The sequence below is a fragment of the Dromiciops gliroides genome, chromosome 3 (genome assembly GCF_019393635.1).
Source record: "Dromiciops gliroides isolate mDroGli1 chromosome 3, mDroGli1.pri, whole genome shotgun sequence".
Lineage (NCBI taxonomy): Eukaryota > Metazoa > Chordata > Mammalia > Microbiotheria > Microbiotheriidae > Dromiciops > Dromiciops gliroides.
In genome coordinates, this window is record NC_057863.1 from 287,492,868 (window position 1) to 287,513,210 (window position 20,343).

The 20,343-nt window shown below is 34.5% G+C and overlaps 1 protein-coding gene across 1 annotated transcript in view; it reads left to right on the forward strand.

Moving 5' to 3' along the window:
* The window catches only part of DMD (dystrophin), a 2,325,391-nt gene that overhangs the window by 993,340 nt on the left and 1,311,708 nt on the right, over positions 1 to 20,343 (forward strand). The window contains 1 exon segment of the mRNA XM_043994767.1: positions 15,375 to 15,547. Coding sequence (XP_043850702.1) covers positions 15,375 to 15,547 — 173 coding nt within the window.

Consider the following 20,343-nt stretch of genomic DNA (forward strand, 5'->3'; position numbering starts at 1 on the left):
AGTTTCTGTGCATAGAAACAGAAAAACAGTATTCACAATTTATACAACAATTAAAACTGTAGTGTGAGGAAAAAACATGAAACCGATCACTGTATAATTATAATGACCCAAACTGGCCCTGAAGTAAAGATGAGAAAATCTACCTGACCTGCAGGTGGGGGCTATGCATGTAAAACAATGCATATTCTGTCAGTCTCAATTAAGGTTCTGATTAGTTTTCCTGAACTGTTGTTTCTTTCTTTCTTTTTTATTCCTTTTTGCAAGGGATGAAACAAAGATTCTGGATTGGGTAGGAGAGAGAGATATGTTTGGAAATAAAGATAATGTCAAAACCAAGTTACCAATAAAATGTTCAAAAGGGGAGAATGGACCACTTAATATTGATATTTATTGCAGAAGATAAGATCAAAAGACAAAAGGATATTTCAAGGTTTGTTAGAATTGATTTCATCATCACCCAAAGACAATAGGATTCATTTTATGGGGCACTTGGTTATCTTACCTTGATAAAAATTGTAGTTTATAAGTTACTATCTTTTGCAGCATAGAAATTATTTAAATAATGTGACAATATCCTTTAAATCAAATCAACACGGAAATAATACATTAGTGACTTCAATGATGAAGTATGAACATAGGAGGATAACAAAAATAAAACCCATGTTCAAAAATATGGTTCAAGTTGAAGTCAAAGCTTTGTAGACTACTAGAAGACATATGTATATACTGTATATTTCCTTCAATTAGAGAACAAGAAGGCATTAGGCATGACAAATTCTGCCAATGTCACAAAAGAGGAAAATGGCTGACTCTTATCAGACTAGAAAAGAGTGGCTACAATCAGTTGTCTGTATTTAATTAAAACATTGATTAGGGGAAAGTTAAAGATCAACATCAAATTATCAGAGAGTAAAAATAACAAGAAGACACTTTACAGAATTTCAATAACTTTAACCCACATTATTCCAATAAGCCATTGATACTAAACATGAGAAATGGAAAAAATCAAAGGTATTGACTTTGGATATCAATATTTAATAAAAGATCTTAACAGATTATTCAGTTCACCAACAAGCATTAATTAGGCACCTACTGTGTTTCAAAAACTGTGCTAGGCACTAGGGATACAAGGATAAAAATCATTGCAATGAGGTCAAAAGATTTTGAAAAGCACTTTAGACAGAAAATTGTAAATTCACTTTCAGGTAGTGTCTTTTTAGAACACTCTCTCTAGCTTGTACTCAAAGATTGGGTCCCCCAGGAGACTGCTATTTTTGTTTCAAAGTACTCTGTTTGTCTTAAATCCTAAAATATTAGCTCTTGAACTTCCATGCATATATTTAACTTTTGATAGCCAGAATACGATTAGCTCAAAGTAATGGCATTTTTAAAAATGTCATAATAAGAAAAACAGCAAAAAATTATCTCTCACATCAAATTTGGCTACACTGTTCTATAAATCCACAGGGCATTAGTATAGATATAAATATAAATGACACAGATTATACATGTGTATACATATATATATGTGTGTGTGTGTGTGTGTGTGTGTGTGTGTGTGTGTGTGTATAGCAACAGGTCTATCATCTATCTATATCCCATAAATTTATGAGTGAAAAGGCTTATATATAGGCAATAAATGGCCAAGGCAACTTACACCTCCACTATTTTGTATGATTTGTGTGTGTGTGTGTGTGTGTGTGTGTGTCTGTATGTATGTATGTTTTTAAAATACTGAAGCCCATAATTTAGACCCAGCCGGAGTTTTAAGTCTGGAGCCTGCCATCTCCTGAAAAGGATCACAGCTCCAGGTGCTAGAGTCTTCTTACCAATTCAATTTAAATCCAAGGCTAGATTTTGCTTCATTGGATGCTGTCAAATGTTGTTCCATTAAATACCACTGTTAATTGGAAGGGAAGAATAAAGTAATTTCTTCCCCCCCCCCCTCTTTTCCTCCATTCCCAAAGAAGAACAAAGATAGAAAAAATGAAGATCAAACTCGTTCCTTAGAGGTGACATCTTTTTTATTTTTTAAAAATAATAATCATTTTTATTTAAAGTTTTGAATTCCAAATTCTATCCCTCCTTCCCTCCCTCCTCTCCCCCCTTCCCAAGGCACCAAGCAGATATAAGTTATTCATGTGCAATTATGTAAAACATTAACATATTAGTCATTTTGTATAAGAAAACTTGGATAAAAGAAAAAAATGAAAGAGTGAAAAATAGCATTCTTCGGTCTATGTTCAATCAATATCAGTTCTTTTTTGGAGGTGGATAATATGCTTTATCATTATTAGTCCATTGGGATTGTCTGGGATCATTGTTTTGCTGAGAATAGTTAAGTCATTCACAGTTCTTCATCAAACAATATTGTGTCATTGAACAATGTTCTCCTGACTCTGTTCACTTCACTATATATCACTTGATACAAGTCTTTTCAGGCCTTTCTGAAATCATCCTGCTTGTCATTTCTTATAGCACAATAATATTCCATCACTATCATATACCACAGCTTGTTTAGACATTTCCCAGTTGATGTGCATTCCTTTGATCTCTAATACTTAGCCACTGCAAAAAGAGCTGCTATAAATATGTTTATACAAATAGGTTTGTAGGGGACTAAAATTCTAGCTATACTATCTAAAATCTAATGAGTGGTCACCAATAAATCATAAGCTTTAGCAAGAGTATTTAAGTGTTTAAATATTTATTAAAGAGCATTCGGATCAGAGAGAAAGGTAAAAATCTAACTATTTCTAAGAGACCCCATCATTCGACCCACCATGGCGAGGTCAGGAACCAAAAGAGGAAGAACCCCTCTGCCAGCGTCCACTTCCTACTTTGTGTCTTCCTCCCAGAAATGGGAGGCTCCTCAAGTTGATCAGCTGGTAGCTTTGATAGTACCCACGAACAAATGTCACTTCCAGATGCCAAGGAACTGACCATATGGTTTGCCCTCAGATACCTTCTCCTCATTTCAAAGCTTTCCTGTAGTAGCTCTCCAGCAGGTGGCATCATTCCAATCATTACAGGTCTTTTTTCTTTTTATTGGCGTGGGGGGGGGGATTTCTTTGGGATATAAAACTAGCAGTGGTATTGCTGTATCAAATGGTATGCAGGCTTCTATAGCCCTTTGGGCATAATTCCAAATTGCTCTTCAGAATATTTGTATCAGTACAAAACTCCACCAACAGTGGGTCAGTATCCCCAGTTTTCCCACATCCCCTCCAACATCCAATATTTTCCTTTCTTGTAATATTTTCCACTCTGATAGATGTGAGTTGATGCATCAGAATTGTTTTAATTTTCATTTCTTTGATCAATAGTGATCTAGAGCATTTTTTCATAAGGCTACAAATAGCTTTGATTTCTTTGGGACATCTTTTTAAAAGGCCACCAGTGACATGATGATCCTTTAGCCAACTATCAGTAGAAGTTTCCAGTGTGTAGTCTTTTGTTTTTATCCAGTGCCATATAATTCCATCTGAATGGCTAATGAAATTCATTCACTTTTTACTTTTAGATAGATCCCTTATAGTCTATTCATGAGTTATTAAAAAAAACAAAACAACTCCTCAACAGTGTTTTTACATTCAAAACAATATGATTAGTTATGACCTTAGAGGAAAGATGAAACACTAGTGATGGTGCACTAGAAGTGTATAATGAAGAATGTGTTTTTTTAAACATAGCTCAATGTACTTTTGGGGAGGAGGAAAGTTGCACTACTGGGGAGGATGAAGAGATATTGAGAAGTGATGGTGAAATGAAGTAATATTAATCAAACATTTTTAAAGCCTGACAAAAGAGGATGGTAGATATTCAATATTGCCTCATAAAATAGTCAAAAGCATTACATAATACCAATCTATAGAGAGCTTGGCACAAGACCCAACTACACCATGACATTCTAAGAGTATTTGTGGATATAGCTGGCAGAAGTCCAGCAGATAGAAAGCAGAACACATTTGTCAGCATTTCTATAACAATTAAATTTCATCGTCAATGACAGTGGAACCACCACATTTGGACTCAAAAAAGTGCAAACTAGAGAAATATAAATAAAACTTAACCAGATAAAGTGAGGAGGAATAATTGGGTAGACTAAAAATACAGAGGAAATACATATTGAAACCAAATATACTTTTAAAACATTGACAGACTATGTTAACAAGCTATGTTAGAAAAGGTAAGAAACCAAAGAATTGCCCCAAAATTGACAATGTCACTACCTTAAAGGGTGATAAAGAAGAAATCAATAATTATGACAACTTTCTGATCTGTATGAAAATAAGATACAGGTTTTGAGAAGTATGAGAACTAGTGTAGTCAAGGAAGGAAAGAATTTCAAGGAAAAAATAATAAGTTAAAATATAAAAAAGTAGTCAGATCAATTAATGCTATTTCTTCTCCTCCTCCTCCTCCTTTTCCTCCTCCTCCTCCTCCTCCTCTTCTATTCATTTTTAAAAATTTTTAGTCCTTTATCGTAAGCTGGGACAATTTATTTTTGAACTTTCATGGTTTTCCTTTTTTTATTTCTTGAAATATCACTTTGAAAAGAGAGACTTTAAAAAACTCATTGTGTTTTTAATAATATCTTATTTTCCCCAAATTACATGTTAAAATATTTTTAATTATATTTTTTAAGATTTGTGTTTAAAATTCTATACCTCCCTCTCTTTCTCCCCTCCCCCTACCTGAGATAGTAAGCAATATGACATAGGCTCTATGTGTTTAATTATCATTAAAACATCTCCATATTAGTCATTTTGTACAAGAATACTTGAGAAAGAAAGAGAGAGAGAGAGAGAGAGAGAGAGAGAGAGAGAGAGAGAGAGAGAGGAAGGCAGGAAGGCAGGAAGGCAGGAAGGCAGGAAGGCAGGAAGGCAGGAAGGCAGGAAGGCAGGAAGGCAGGAAGGAAGGAAGGAAGGAAGGAAGGAAGGAAGGAAGGAAGGAAGGAAGGAAGGAAGGAAGGAAGGAAGGAAGGAAGGAAGGAAGGAAGGAAGGAAGGAAAAAAGGAAGAAAGGAAAAAAGGAAGGAAGAAAACTATGAAAGAGCATATAATTACAAAGATAGAGGATATAAAATCCCACTATTTTGAATATAAAAACAGTTTTTATCTCAAAAAAGACACAAATTCAAACAAGTGGCTCATGTATAAAATTATACAAAATACTTTGAGATATATGTGTGTATATATGTATATTTCAGAGATAACTATTCAATGGCCCACTTATATTAAGCAATGTATAAAATACTGAGGCACATACTTAGCAAAATTATCTGCCATTGCTATGGAAGATGCCCTGAGCAGTGTCCATACAGAAGAGGAATTTCCTAGAAATAGTGACATACTCCAGATATTCATGTTTGGGTATGATTTTGTGCTGATTTCATCAAGCTTCGTAGCTCTACATTTCGTTGATAAGATCTACTATTGCTGAGAAAAAAAATTACCTTTATAATCCAAATCAGGAAAAAACTAAATGGGTAAAAATATATACTTTCAAGATTGTAATAATTATTTGAATGGCCATTCCAAAGGTCACTAAAGTATACATCCAGACCAGGTCCTATAAAATGACAAGGAACAGTGCCTAGAACTCAGAAAGAGGGTGCCTATCTATTGGATTATTTTTTTCTACAAAGTATATAGTTTTTTTGAATGGTCTGGCTTTACTCCCCAACAAAAAAAAAAAAAAAATCCATCTTTTTGGTGTGGTTGGTGGTGGCATATTGATTTGCATCTTGGACCATTATCATCTCTGAAGAATCAAAGGTACAGATGACCTGGGGGCAATTGAGAGATGAACAATGAGCATAAATAGGTTTCAGTTCATTCTCAGTTATAACCTATAGATAGAACATAGTATAGGAATAACAGGTAAAATGTATATAATAATAAGAAAAGATGGTCTGGTCTTGTCAAAAGGTTGAAAGATGGGAGAGTCATGGTTCAGATGCTTGACTGATATGTATAGAAGGTAGAAAGATCAGAAGTAAGTGCTTCTGTGGCATATTTGTGGGAGAAATCACACAGTAAGGGAAAATATGGGAAATTTGAAATCTGCACTGGTGGAAAGAATAGGTTAATGAATGAAATCACATAACCATTAAAATTGAAGTTTAATAATGCAATTTCTATGCAGAAATATTCCTTAGTAAGTACTTTTAAGTTTTAAGGTTTTTTTAAGTTTTGTTTTTTTATCTTTTTATAAGATGCTTACAAAATTTTTATTTATATTTTTCCTCACAGGCCTTTCCTATTTCAATCTAGTCCTCTCACAAAGTGTCTGAGATATTAGAATCCTCACTTAAAAGCAAGCATTCACTTTCATTGATTTTGTTTAGCTATGTTCAAATACAGTGTCTTTGAGAATTTTTTTCTGTGTACCATTCAGAGCAGAGATATTTCCATTTTAAAATACTTAGGCATTTTTTATTCAGGAGCCATGAAATAGTCTCCTGACATGTACTTATGATAGGGATTTTTCTCAAGAATTGCACCACTCATACTCTACAATTTCCAGAGCTTCATTTGCCATTTTAAAGCACTCCTTAAGCTCCAGTGGGCAGCATTAAAATAGACATATAGATGGACTCATGGAATAGCATTCTAACAGATTTATCTCAAGAAAATAGTTTCTTATTTCCTATCTTGACCTAAACTACAAGTTTTCCTCTATTCAGAATGGGCTTGAATGCATCATAAAGCATAAGAGAAGTCAACTATGGCCTAACAAAAACAGGAAGATTTTATGAGCTTAGAAGGGTTTAATTAAGGACTTACACATTGTATGACTTTATATCATGTATAAGCCACACTGTTGAGCTTCTATAGTTTGTAAATTCAAACTGCATGTATTCCTATCTGCTAGCCATCCTTTTGGGGAGGAGGAGGGATAATGATAATAACAATATCCATGTCTGTTGTACTTTGTAATCCTCAAAGTTCTTTCATTTAGCCTTATTTCATATTCTCAATAAACTTCTCTCAAGGGATACAAATGGAACATAATGCACATATTCTGGTTACTTATGATCTTGTCAGAATTTATTATATACACCTTGACAAACAGAATAATAAAAAACAGAAAATAATCAGTTAGCAAAACTAGTGTGATGGTAATTCAGAAAAGAGGTCCATTGATATGGACCATGGAAGTCAAGGAAGGTTTTGCATAAAAGACTTTTGTGGGACTTGAGATTGGCTTTGAAGGATGAGTGAGATTTGGATAGGTAGAAAGAAAAAGTGAAAAAGCATTTTAAGTGGAAGAAAGAGGAGAAGCAAAAATTTAGAAATGAGGATGCATAAAATGTATGTGGGCATCAGTATTGGAGGCAAATATGAGTAGAATTAAGGATCTATGATGAGATTGTAAAAACAATGGAGCATCTTAAACTGAAGAATAATAGTTTGTACTTGATCCAGTAGGCCATAGAGAATCACTGGAGCTTTTTCATTCGTAAGTGGCTTGAGAGTGTGTTTTTTCTTCTGCTAGGGGCTCGTAGGTAGCATAGTTGATAGTGTCAGACGTGGAATACGGAAAATATGAGTTTGCATCTTGCCTTATACACCTGCTAATTGTCTCAAGACATGTAGACTCACATCCTCAGTTCCCTTCTATGTGAAATAGAGGCAGTAGTACCACCTAACATAGGCTGAAATGCTAAATAAATGTTAGTTATTATTATTAGCTACTAATATTATAGGAAAATGAAACCTGATATTTCACTTTTATATCTATACTGATTTAGGAGCACATGAGATCACAGACACTGACCCAGAAAGATAGTGATTTAAATTTGGTCAGGAAGTGATGAATGACATACTGGGACTAGAGTAATAGCAATGGGAATGGGGAAAGAAGACTTAAATGTAAGAAGCAATGAAGTATCACTTTTAATGAGTGATAATTAGATAATGTAGATAAAGAAGAGGGAAGTATTAAAGATGATAACTTGAAGATATCAAGCCTAAATAACTGAAAGAATGTCATCAATAGAAATGAGGAATTGGAATAAGTTTTTTTTTAAGATAATGAGCTTTTTTATTCATCTAGAAATCAAATGATAGTGAGATATCCAAGTTGAGATGTTCTGAAAACAGCTGAAAATATCATACTAGCATGAAATTAAGGCTGGGAGTATATCTCTGAAACAATTTCTGAAGAGATGATCATTGTAACTGTGAGACTGAATAAATCATGAAGAGAGACTATAGAAAGGTTAAAATAGAAGATTAAGGTGATGCCCTATGTTTAAGTAGCAGGAAGAGTCAGTGAAAAGAGAGAAAATAATTATTATAGTCTATATTTACATGGTACATTAAGGTTGGCAAGATGTTTTACATACATTATCTCCTTGTCTTCAGAGAAATAGGAGGTGCAGTAGTATAAATCATAGAAACCAAATGAGAAAAGAATTAAAAGAAATATGGTAAAATAAAGAGATCCAGGGAGGGAAGGAGAAAAACAAGGAAGGGAGGAAGGGAGGGAGGAAAAAGAAGGAAGGGAAGAAGGAAGGAAGGAAGGAAGGAAGGAAGGAAGGAAGGAAGGAAGGAAGGAAGGAAGGAAGGAAGGAAGGAAGGAAGGAAGGAAGGAAGGAAAGGGAAGTTCAATTCATCAAACACTTAATGAGGACTTAGAAAAAGTCTGAAGATTTAATAAAAAGGAGTTTAATGGTGATTTTAAAACAGTATATTGTTAGAAGTCATGGGGACAGAAGCTATATGAAAGTTTTAAGGAATGAATGGGTGTATGTTGTAATTGTATGCATCCAGTTTCAGTCACTCAAGAATTTAGACATCAAAATTCTTTCTGTGCTTGTTAAGATAAGATGAAATCTAAAGACAATACTATTGTGTTTTTTTGACTAAAAGATGAGCATTGAGCAAGGTTGGCAAAGGGATCTTTGATTAATAGCTTTAAGCCACATGGAATCTTTAAGAAAGGGTTCCTTAAGGTAATAGCTCTAGTAGCCATTGACAACCAGTTAGAGATAGAATTGGGAAAACAGTTTCATAATTTCATAATATTTTTAGTTATTTGAAAAAATTATATTTAACTTTATAATATGACATAATATTGACTTAGGAAAAGAATCATTATATATACCTACAAATAATTTGCACTATTACTTTAATATTTTCTAATACTTCAAATATCAAAATGTCTGAAATGTTATACTTTCAGTTTTGAAATATATGTAGGATGTGAGGTTTGTGATATTTGACAGCATATAAATTATAATATTGTAAATGTAAAAGTGTGGTTTTGTAGACAGAGTAGTGGCCTTAGCATTAGAATACTGGAGTACCACTTATTAACTCTAATGACCCAAGGAAGGTCACTTTGCTTCACTTTCTTCATTTGTAAAATGGGGATAGGGACTGGATCTTTGATTTCATTACTATAAGAAACTCCTGAGTGAGGAAACACCTTCTACCAATTCAGATTGGCATCTTCTTTGAATTTTGTAATCTTAGAGAGTTGTTGAGAGCACTAATAGGTTAAGTGATTTACCCAAGGTAATACCATCTGTATATAATAAAGGCAGAATTTAAACCCATGTCTTCTGGCTCCAAGGCCGACTCCATTTATCACTACCTTAAAGGCCGTTGTAAAAAATAAAATTTGTGTTTTGTAACTATAAATAATTTATATAATTATATTGATAAAATGAAGTACCATTCATTGTTTTACAAAAAATGTCTTTATCCCTTACAGATATCTGAAATTTAGGGTTTTTTTTTCCATTGTGACAAATTTTATGTAATCTTATGGTCATTTTTTCTGATTAGCAATATATACATTTGAGCATTATATGACAAGGTCTTTATGAGCAATAATGAGAGACTATTATTTTTAATGTAAAGAGCTATAACTCTATTTCTTCAAATATAGAATCTGCAAATCCTTATATTCTTTAAAGAGATGAACTAAAAATAATGCTTAAAATAAAAAATGCTTTGATGGACATGATCTCATAGATCAACTAGTCCTATGTATTTCCTGTCCATATCCTTCCATAAATAATCCACAGTGAATTTAATCTATTTGTTAGAGCCTTTCCTCTTGTTCTTTTAATAACTCGGCGGGGGCGGGGGAATTGTCAAATCCTCTATGGAAGAATTATTGAAAGACAGATAAGAATTGTAAAGGATGTGATAGCAAATATGGATCACAATGCACATGAGAGAAGAGTGTGAAGGATATAATTCCCAAAATGAGTAAATACTCTCCACTGAATTACTAATGTAGAACTTGAGATGGCCATCTTTTATCTTTCAGTCTCAATACATAACTGGACTCATGCTTTTTTAGCCACAAATTTCTTGGTAAAATCTTTCATATGGAACTCCCTCTTGAATAAAACACAAACATCTCTGTTTAACTTTTCAAGCGCTGAACAACCTGATCCTCACCTAAATTTTAGACATTATTCCCATCCCAAACTCCTAAGTCCAGCCAAATTGGCTTTCTTTCTTTTCCACAGATATGACACTTCATTACATGCATCTTCCTCCTATCTATAGCATCTGACTCCCTCTCTTCATTTATGATATAGTCCCAGCACCATTGTATAAAAAAGCCTTCTCTGACCCTCCAAATGATGTGTCCTCATTTGGTAATTTTATGTAATAACTTTGTATTAATGTGTACTTATTAACTTTATATTTTTGACATATATGCTCATATGTGTGTTTGCATATATATATATATATATCTTATATATATATATATATGGAAAGATAAGAGATATAAATGAAAGGTATTTAATATCTATCTGTACCCCCACACACACATACACATACACACACACACAGGAACTCTGCCTGGTTTTGCAGGGCCAGCCCAGAGTCAGGAGAATTTCAAAGGAAATGTAGATCAACCTTCCTAACTAACTAAAGGAAGTTAACTAACTTAAGACCACCTTCAAGTTATGTCAGTCAATGGACTTGAATCCAAGCCTATTAGCTTGGATCAAGGTGAAATGACCCATCTCTACCTGAGACAGGTTAAAAAGCCCTGGAGAGGGGTCTCTTACTCTCTCTCGGCATGCTCTTCCCTCCCCCACGCTGCTCTCTCTTTCCCCTCTATCCTAGGTATGGAGGGCTTTTTAACTCTCTGAGCCATATGCTCTATCCCTTAACTAATATTTAATATGCTTTAATAAATGCTTAATGGCCCAAAACTAGTTCAATAGCCTCTAATTTCTAAGTAACAAATATATTATAAATCTCAGCTAAATTCCCTAACACTTAGGACAATTTTAGGGCGGCCCCATAAGTTTTTGTTTGCCACAGAATTGTATTTGCTGTCTCCCACATTAAAATGTAAGCCCTTTGCAGATAAGGATCATTTCATTCTTTCTACCTGTATCCCCAGTACCTAGCGCAATGCTTGGCACATATTAGAGCTTAATGGATTGACTGATTGATATACAAGTTGCCACTGATAACATGTTGCAGTAATATACCATATCAAACACATATCATTTTATTTACTTAAACACAAGCATCATACAAGATGCTTTAAATCATCAGGGGGAATGTTCAACTAGAAAACTTTATAAGAGAACAAATGGTTGACAGGTAAGCATACAATTAGAAAGATATTTAACTAAAAATTCAACAATACATTATTTTTACATTTTAATGTAAAATGCAAAATACTCAAAATTTAAAAGAAAAAGAAATGTTATAATATACAATGAGATGACTTTACTGTCACCATGGAAATGGTAGTGAGTATGGTTCTGGTTTTTGAGAGAATTAAAAATTAAGTTCATTTATTTCTATAGAACTAAAATTGTAAGTGCTACTAGATATCATGACTCAAATTATAAACTGAGGGAATAATTAAGAAATTTACTGTGATCAGCTCTAACCATTTGCTTGTATCTTTAACATATATGAAGAGGAACTTCAAAAAATTCTCCTTGACTTTGATGGATATTTGTGTACAATTTCTCGGAAAATGTGCCAAAGAATGTTCTTCAAATAACCTCCCTTTCATGTTAAAAAAAAAAAAAACACCACCCTGCAATACAGTTTTCTTCTCTTGTAGTTTGCTTCCCAGAACTTGTAAATAGTCCATTTCCAGGCTTTGAAGTAACTCCAGAATTTCCCAAACTGAGAGGTATTCCAAGTGTTCAGATTAAAATTAAAATACATTCAAGAGTCCTGCAGCTACTCTTTGACTTCATTTCCAACCTGGCCATGTCCTGAAATAGCTCCCATATCAGAAATTCCAATTTATTCTGGGGTGAATCATTTTGGGTGGATTAAAATCTTCCCTTGAAGGTGTTTTTTTTTTCTTCTTTGGCACATCAAACTTTTCAATTTGGGGCCTCCTGGTATAATATGCCCACAACTCACTACTCACTAGCTTCAACAAAATAAATACACCTGGATTCTTAATCAATTAATCAATAAAGAAATATTTACTAAACAGCACTATGTGAAAGACATTGTGCTGGAAACTGGGGACAAAAAAATAAAATAAGACAAGACTACTCTATGTCTGTGGTTCTGAGAATGCGGTTCATTGCCCACTAGGAAGGGAAAACCACACATGGAAGCAAGTACCACAGAAAAATAGGCAAGAACTCTGGGAGAAAGGTTTCTTGGGGTAATTCGGCATGAAATTCGGAGGATCAAGTTTGTCTTGATAAAAACAAAACAGATTCCAGACCCCAGCAGAGTATTCTTTGGTTTCTTTCTTTCCTTAAACATTAGAGCCTAAAACTTTTTTCCCCTGGGAACATGGAAACATTTCGTTTACCTTTCTTTGTTTAAATGTTGATTTTGTTAACCACTTTGACCACTTTTTAAACAGTGGACATTACTTGCAGTTGCTGGTTGCTTTTTACTTATTGTGAGGAAGCAACTGAAGGAGAAACATCTTTAGAGACAGATGATTCTAAGACTGCGGTATTTTGCCAGAAGTACTATGCCTAGCTGGGGGTGCGGAATGAACAAAATGATCAATTAAATTATAGATTTTTGATACAACTTCTAGAGTTTATAAGAATCATTTATATTTGGAAATTCTTCCGGTAATGAGTCAATGGTAACACAAGACAAATAGCAGAGACTAAACAACACTGATTAGCGTGTCATATCCCTTAACAATATTACATATTGTTGGGGTTTGCCTTTCTCAGATTCTTGTAGAACATGAACTTGCACTTTACCAGAAAAGGTATTTACATAGGACATTGACTCTGAGGAATTCCTATATTTCTGCATCTTGTTTCTATCCCTACATGTGCATTTTTATTTATTTTATTTATTTTTGACAAGGCAATGAGGGTTAAGTGACTTTCCCAGGGTCACACAGTAAATAAGTGTCAAGTGTCTGAGTCCAGATATGAACTCAGGTCCTCCTGAATCCAGGGCCAGTGATTTATCCACTGTGCCACCTAGCTGCCCCCTGTGCACTTTTATTTTAAAATTTTGTTTAATTTGTTATAAACTTGAAGCAAGAATTTCCATAACATAATAAAATAGAAAAAAATGATTGTACATGAAACTACAAATCTATTATGTACAACTTGCTATTCCTTTTAAATATATAATGAATTTGTCATGTAACTGTGTGTTTTTTTCTCCCCCCATCCCCACCAGTGGCTACCATTACTCACAAATATCTATACACACACACGCACAATTCTATACATGCTTCTATTTATCAGTTCTCTCTCTGGATCCTTTATAGGTCCTTTGTAGTTAATTTGGGTATTTATAATAATCAAAATGACTTATTCACTCAGAGTTGTTCTTAAAACAATATTGTTGTTACTCTGTACAACATTCTCTTGGTTCTGGTTGTTTCACTTTTCATTATTTTGTACAAATCTATCCATGCTTTTCTAAGATCATTAAGCTAATCATTTCTTATACCATAGTAGTATTCCACTTTTAGAAGTTGTGTATTTTCCAATGGGTCAGTCTATTCAGGATTGACCCCAAAATTTTATGTCGTTTCTATATTCAGGGGATAGTCATGACTCCTAAATAAAAGCCCTATAACTCTGGGGACAATTGCGTATATAATAAAGGAGCTAGCAAACCTTCCTGCATAGATCATATTTTTAGAGACGATGGCCGCTGAGAATAACTGACTTTATACAAGGTTAACTTGGATCTTATCTAAAAGTGTGATTGGGACGTTCTTGCTGTTTTGTTTCTTAGGGAATGCAACCTGGGAAAGAAGGTAGCACCTTCTTTTTTCAGTTATCCCCATGACATATTGCAAAAGTCTATAGATTTTAAAAAGGCTTTCTCGTATTTAGCTAGGAATATGAATGGCCTTTGTCAGGAGATTGTATGGATTACCTACACAGGGGTTGGCAAACAACAGTTTGTGTAGAACAAATTCAACTGCCTCCTGCTTTTGTATTGTCCGAGAGATAAGAATGTGTTTTTATTAAAAAAAAAATTTAAGGAAAGTTTTTCCTTTATTTTAAAAATATAGTAACTATTGTTAGCTCCTTAGCAATAAAAAAAGATAGTGGGTTAGATTTGGCTTTCTAGCTATAGTTTGCATTCTCCTGATACATCCATGGTGGATTTCAGTATGGTAGGTCCAATATAATTAGAGTAGTGAGCTCAGTGTTTAGACCTCAGGAATACTCTTTCAAAGTTGTCTTCCTCCATTGTCCAAACTGTTGAAATAAATCATTATTGAGCATGGGGACAATGCTTGGATAGTTAGGTGAAACCTATTAATTTGAGAATAGACTTCTTGACTTTATTTTATTGGTAAAACCTAAGTTCAAAATAGGTTAGCTAACCTAACTGAACGTTCATTAAAGTTTTGGAGTTTTAGCAAAGCATACTATCTATCACCACATATCATGATTAGATAGCTCTTTGAAAAAATATATGTTAAGAAAATTTGTTCAAGAAGTGGAATTTATTCTCTCTCTCTCTCTAAAACATACCAAGGGACAATGAGACTGTCTTATGAAGACTGGCTAAATGAATTAAGAATATTTAGCCCAGAAATAAAGACATGCTGGTTATTAGGTTCATATTAAAAAAAGAAAATTGAAATTAAAAAGGAAGAGGTATGCTTTGACATAGAAGAAATTCTTGTGCATCCCAGGTTGAATGACATGACCTCAGTGTTTCCTTCCAGTCATGAACTTCTGAGTGACTGTGGCTTTTATCAATTTTTTTTTAAAAATCCAAATTCATTACTGTCTTCTACTGCCCTATCCCCCCAAAAAATTGTTTTGAGTATTAACAATGAATATATAAAGGAGAATTGATTTGTATTTCTGAGGCTATTATATTTCTTTGTCATAACAATCAGACTCATTTTGATTGTTGTTATTTTCCCCCTTATATCTCAATGTTGCAGAAGGTAAAGGACAGTCTTCAAAGGATTTCAAGTCAGGTTGAGGTCATTCACAATAAGAAGACAGCAGCTTTACAAAATGCTACACCTGTGGAAGCTACAAAGATAAAAGAAGCTCTAACTCAGCTCGATTTCCAGTGGGAGAAAGTTAACAAGATATATAAGGATCGACAAGGGTAGGTAACTTTTTCAGTTTATCATCTAAATGTGCTTGTGTGTGTGTGTGTGTGTGTGTGTGTGTGTGTGTGTGTGTGTGTGTGTTTTCCCGGGATGAGGAAGAATTCTGGAATTAAATCTCATCTGCTCTAAATTGGGGGTTAGAGCAGAGAGAAAGAAAGCACCGCATGGTTTTATTATTGAGAAAAGAGAAGCAGAGTGTCTAATATATGTCTGGTAAGGATCTAAGATCTATGATGTGTATTGTGAAAATTCTATTTTATTGAAGTCTATGGCAGATATTATTTTGACAATTTCAAAATGGTACAGCAGAGTAAAACAGATTTTTTTAGTCAAGCTTAGAAGTTGGATTATGATTTGCAAACTAAAAGCTTACATTTATGCTATAACCCAATTAATAAAGAGAAAAATGGCATAATGGATATAGAACTACCCTAGAAATCAGGACTTATATTGAAGTCTCACCTCTTACACACTAACCATGACTGTGAAAGTCAGTTAGCGCTTAAGTGGGAGAGTGAAAAGGGGATACATTCCCCAGTAATGTTGATGGTCAAGGAAATGGAAAAAGTTCTGCCCTACTAGCTTACTGGGTCAGCGCACCAGACAGGGCTCCAACTACTCATAATTATTTTCAGTTAGGGATACCAGCCCTCTTCACTTGCAATCTGCTATTGGCTGCTGGTTGATGTATTCTCTCTCCCATTTGTCCCCTCTCTGAGGTGCTTCAAAGTTCCCACAGAAACCCCATAATTATTCAGTCCTTCTTTCTAAGAAATCTTGGGTTTAAAAAGCAATAACAAACCATACTTCCTGATAGCTCCCCTTGCTGAAAAGAGGTAGCCCCTTCCTTCATGAAGACTTCAACAGACATTGCATGAGACTCAGGAAATGTAATATTTTAATAACAATGACCTCAGGACACTGTACTGTGCCTTTTTTTGTGGGGATGGGGTAAGGAGGAGGGGTGTGTAGAGCAGGGTAGTTAATACCTCTACTCACATTGTGGTATAGTGGAAAGAGTAGATTTTTAATTCAAAAACTGAGATTTGAATCCACTTCCTAGTTCTGTAACCAAAGTTATATTTTATTCTCTCTAAGTCTTACTTTACTTATCTAATTATTTCACTACTTACCTCACAAGGTTGTTGTAAAGATCTAATAATATCTAAGTAAAAAATTCATAACCTTCAAAGCATTGTAGCAAGGTTTGTAAGGTGATCCACATTCATTTGTAGATTACTCCTGAACTCAACCTGCTACTTGATTCATTCTCTTATTATCCTGGGCTCTATTGTAATCCAGGTGTATATTTTGATTTTTAAAATTTATTAATAAACTGGGGACCTCCTTTTCATTAATTAATCAGTTGGCTCAAATCTCTACCCAAGTTTATTCAATATTAAATAAACTAGGAAAATTTCCCCAGTAGTATTTATTTATATTTCTCTATGCAGTAAGCCCCTTAATCTCCTATGATTAAATAAATATTAAAATCACTGTATATGGAATCTATTAACAAATGTAATCAGTAATGAAACAAATGAATGGATAAACAATATTTTGGCTGTGAGAAAGATCATAACCAGAGACACCTCAAACCTCACTGTAAGGCTTGTTAAAACATTCACACAAAATTCAGTTTCTCTACAAGCAAAAGGTGAAAACAGCTTAAACAGGAAAGATTTTTCCATTTCATTTCTATCAGTGTCTTCTTCAACTCCTCTCCAGTCATAACATTCTCTTCACAATAATCATTCCTCACGGAATTATCTTTATATTATTTCTTAACCATCTAACAGTTAAGATAATTCTAAGAGGAAAGACTTTTCTCCTCACTTTATATCTTCTTCTCTATGGTTTATCTGTTATGTGGGTCTGCTACAAGTGCATGTTATCTAATCTCCACTTCAGCAAGGCACTTTTGCTCTCCTTTAATTGATTCTCTATCCCAATGGTGTCAAACTCCAGAAGAAATGGGAGGCCACTAATCCATGAATAAGGATCCCTATGGGGAAATTTAATTTGAACATGTGATATTATAGACATAGGGAGAGGGAGAGAAAGGTGCATATGTGAGTATCTACACAAATATACATATACATATATATTGTATATAATTTTATTTCTATTTCTTTTATTAAATATTTTCAAAATACATTTTAATTTGGTTCTGTAGCACTTGGGAGTGTTGTGGGCCACATGTATGAGAAGGGGCGGGGGGAGGAGGCTTATGTAGTGTAAGTACCACAGGAGCAGGTCTCACTCCTGAGCTCTATCCCATTTTTATTCCAAACTTTCTATTTACTACAAAACACATGCCCCACCGTTCCTTCCACTACTCTCAAAGCTGAAAGCCTCACCTCCAACTTTATCGAGAAAATAGAGGCTATTTTCTATGAGCTTGATCTTCTCCCCTTCTCTTCAAACCCTCTTGACATTCTCAATTCCTTCTTCCTTTACTTGATCACATTTCAACCCATCTTCTCCAGTAGATTCTTCCTTCTCCCCTCCTCAACTGCTTCCTTCTCTCTCTCCCTCTCTCTCTCTCTCTCTCTCTCTCTCTCTCTCTCTCTCTCTCTCTCTCTCTCTCTCTCTCTCTCTCCCTCCCTCCCTCCCTCCCTCCCTCCCTCCCTCCCTCCTCTTTCTCTCTAAATTTCTCTTGGAAAGAGTAACTAAAAATTAAATATGAAATATATATTCACACTATAAAGTATATCCTTCTCAGATTCAAGGGTCTCATTTTGCCTCAAAAAAGTTATTTATAAAAATAAATTGCACCCATACAAATGTGTGTCTCTATATAAATATAAAATACCCTCCCCCAGTTAAAGAGGGAACCCTAACTACCAAACAGATTCAAGAATAAGTATATTTCCCTAAATTCACCATACCCTTGAACCCACAATACCAAAAAATCCTGGATCTGAATATCCCCACACTATTTAAAGGATGGAGAGATTCTCATTTTAGCAATGTTTGTCTTGAACCTGAGCTACCATAGTATTTGACTTGAAACAAATGACATATCATATATAGGTGCCTTTATTGTAGTAGGAGAGATGGAAACAAGGGAACCTAATCTAGAATGAGTGTGTTCATACACATATACACATTTACACACATGTACACATACACACATACATCATGCCTAATTTCTGACTCTAGAAAATTTTCTGCAGAAACTGAGATCACACTGTAACCTGATTCAAAATTGTTAGTTCAGTTGGCATTTTTAGCAGAACATTCAATAAATATTATTCTCCCTTGATAGCAGAGGGGAAAATAAGTCTTGTACTATCCACAGAGGAAAATAATAATACACTAATCTTCATGCCATCACTATTTGATTTTATCCTCCAAAGAGGAAGCTAGAGAGACAGATGCATAATCTGGGAACATTTCCAGAGTCATCTTTTGCTAAATGAGACATTCAGCTCTAGCAGCATTCAGCAGAGCTCTTCCCTTTGTCAGAGTGCCATATATAGTGGGGAAGATACATGATAAACACATACAAGATGCTGACAACTCAGGACAAGATTAACAATGGTGCTTCTGCCTTGGTCTTAACCACATACAAAGATTTATGTGTAATGATCTGTCTTTACTTTTTCTGACATGTGTACAAGTGCCAAAATGTTTTCTTTGCTACTGATATCAAAATATGGTAGTCATTGAAGGGGTTGTGGGTAGCATGGAAGTGAGGGGAAAAATCAGGCTCCAGAAAACCTGATTAGAATCCTTTCCCCAACTCTGTAAAAACATTTTGGTAATTCATGAAAATTTTTCCTGAGAAATAGAGTGAAATAGTTATAAAAGAAGAAAATATTTATTTCAGTGAAAAATAAGTAGATACCTCCTTTTCTTCCCCCACCTCTTCTTAGATGGTCACTTCTTTATTATCTACAATTTTTGGTCCCATAGATTTATTCCATCAGGGACAGGATGTCTTTCAAAAGGACCAACAAATATTTGTTAGTATTTATCTACTTCATAAAAAATAAATAAATGTATGACTTTATATGAGTTGACATGAATAAAGAAACATTTCTTAATCACTTCAAAGTACTGAGGATATAAAATTTAAAAGCAAGAGAGTTCCTGCTCTCAAGGAGTTCACATTCTAATAGGAAAGAATACATAAAAAATGAAAAAAAGTCAATGGTCCTTATTGTTCAGTGTCAAATCAAATAGTATGGTTTGTTCTCTAATGTCATTTCCATTGATAAAGTTAAACTCATTTCCAACATTGGACCTTTTTGAAAATGCCAAAGACTTGGGTATCTTGAACTCTCCACCCCCCCACCCCCCCCCCCACCCCCTGCCCTGGTCTTCCATAGATATGGCTGTAGCGCCTGCAGGATTAGCTGCCAGGCTGCTTTCCAAGATGATGGCTTAAAGCATTTGCCTGGAAGCAGTGTAGTTCCCAGTTATGCATATCTTCGACATATCTAAGGAAAACAAGATAAACTTTTTCCTTAACTGAAGCCACAGAAAAGACTCTTCCAATTCAACACACACACACACACACACACACACACACACACACACACAAACACAAACATAATAATGATCTCCATCCCCGTTTACAATGGGCATGCTTCTTAAGTGTGCTTCTTAAGAGGTTCTCTCCTCTTCATGATATAGCTCACTGTCAGTTCTTCTACACATTTATCTGCTCCTTCTCTAGGAATCATGCATCTTTAAAATTTGTATAATGCTCACATAGGCACATGAGGGTAACAAAATTTGATGGAAAAAATGATGGTGATGGAAGTTGTTACTTTGAAAACAT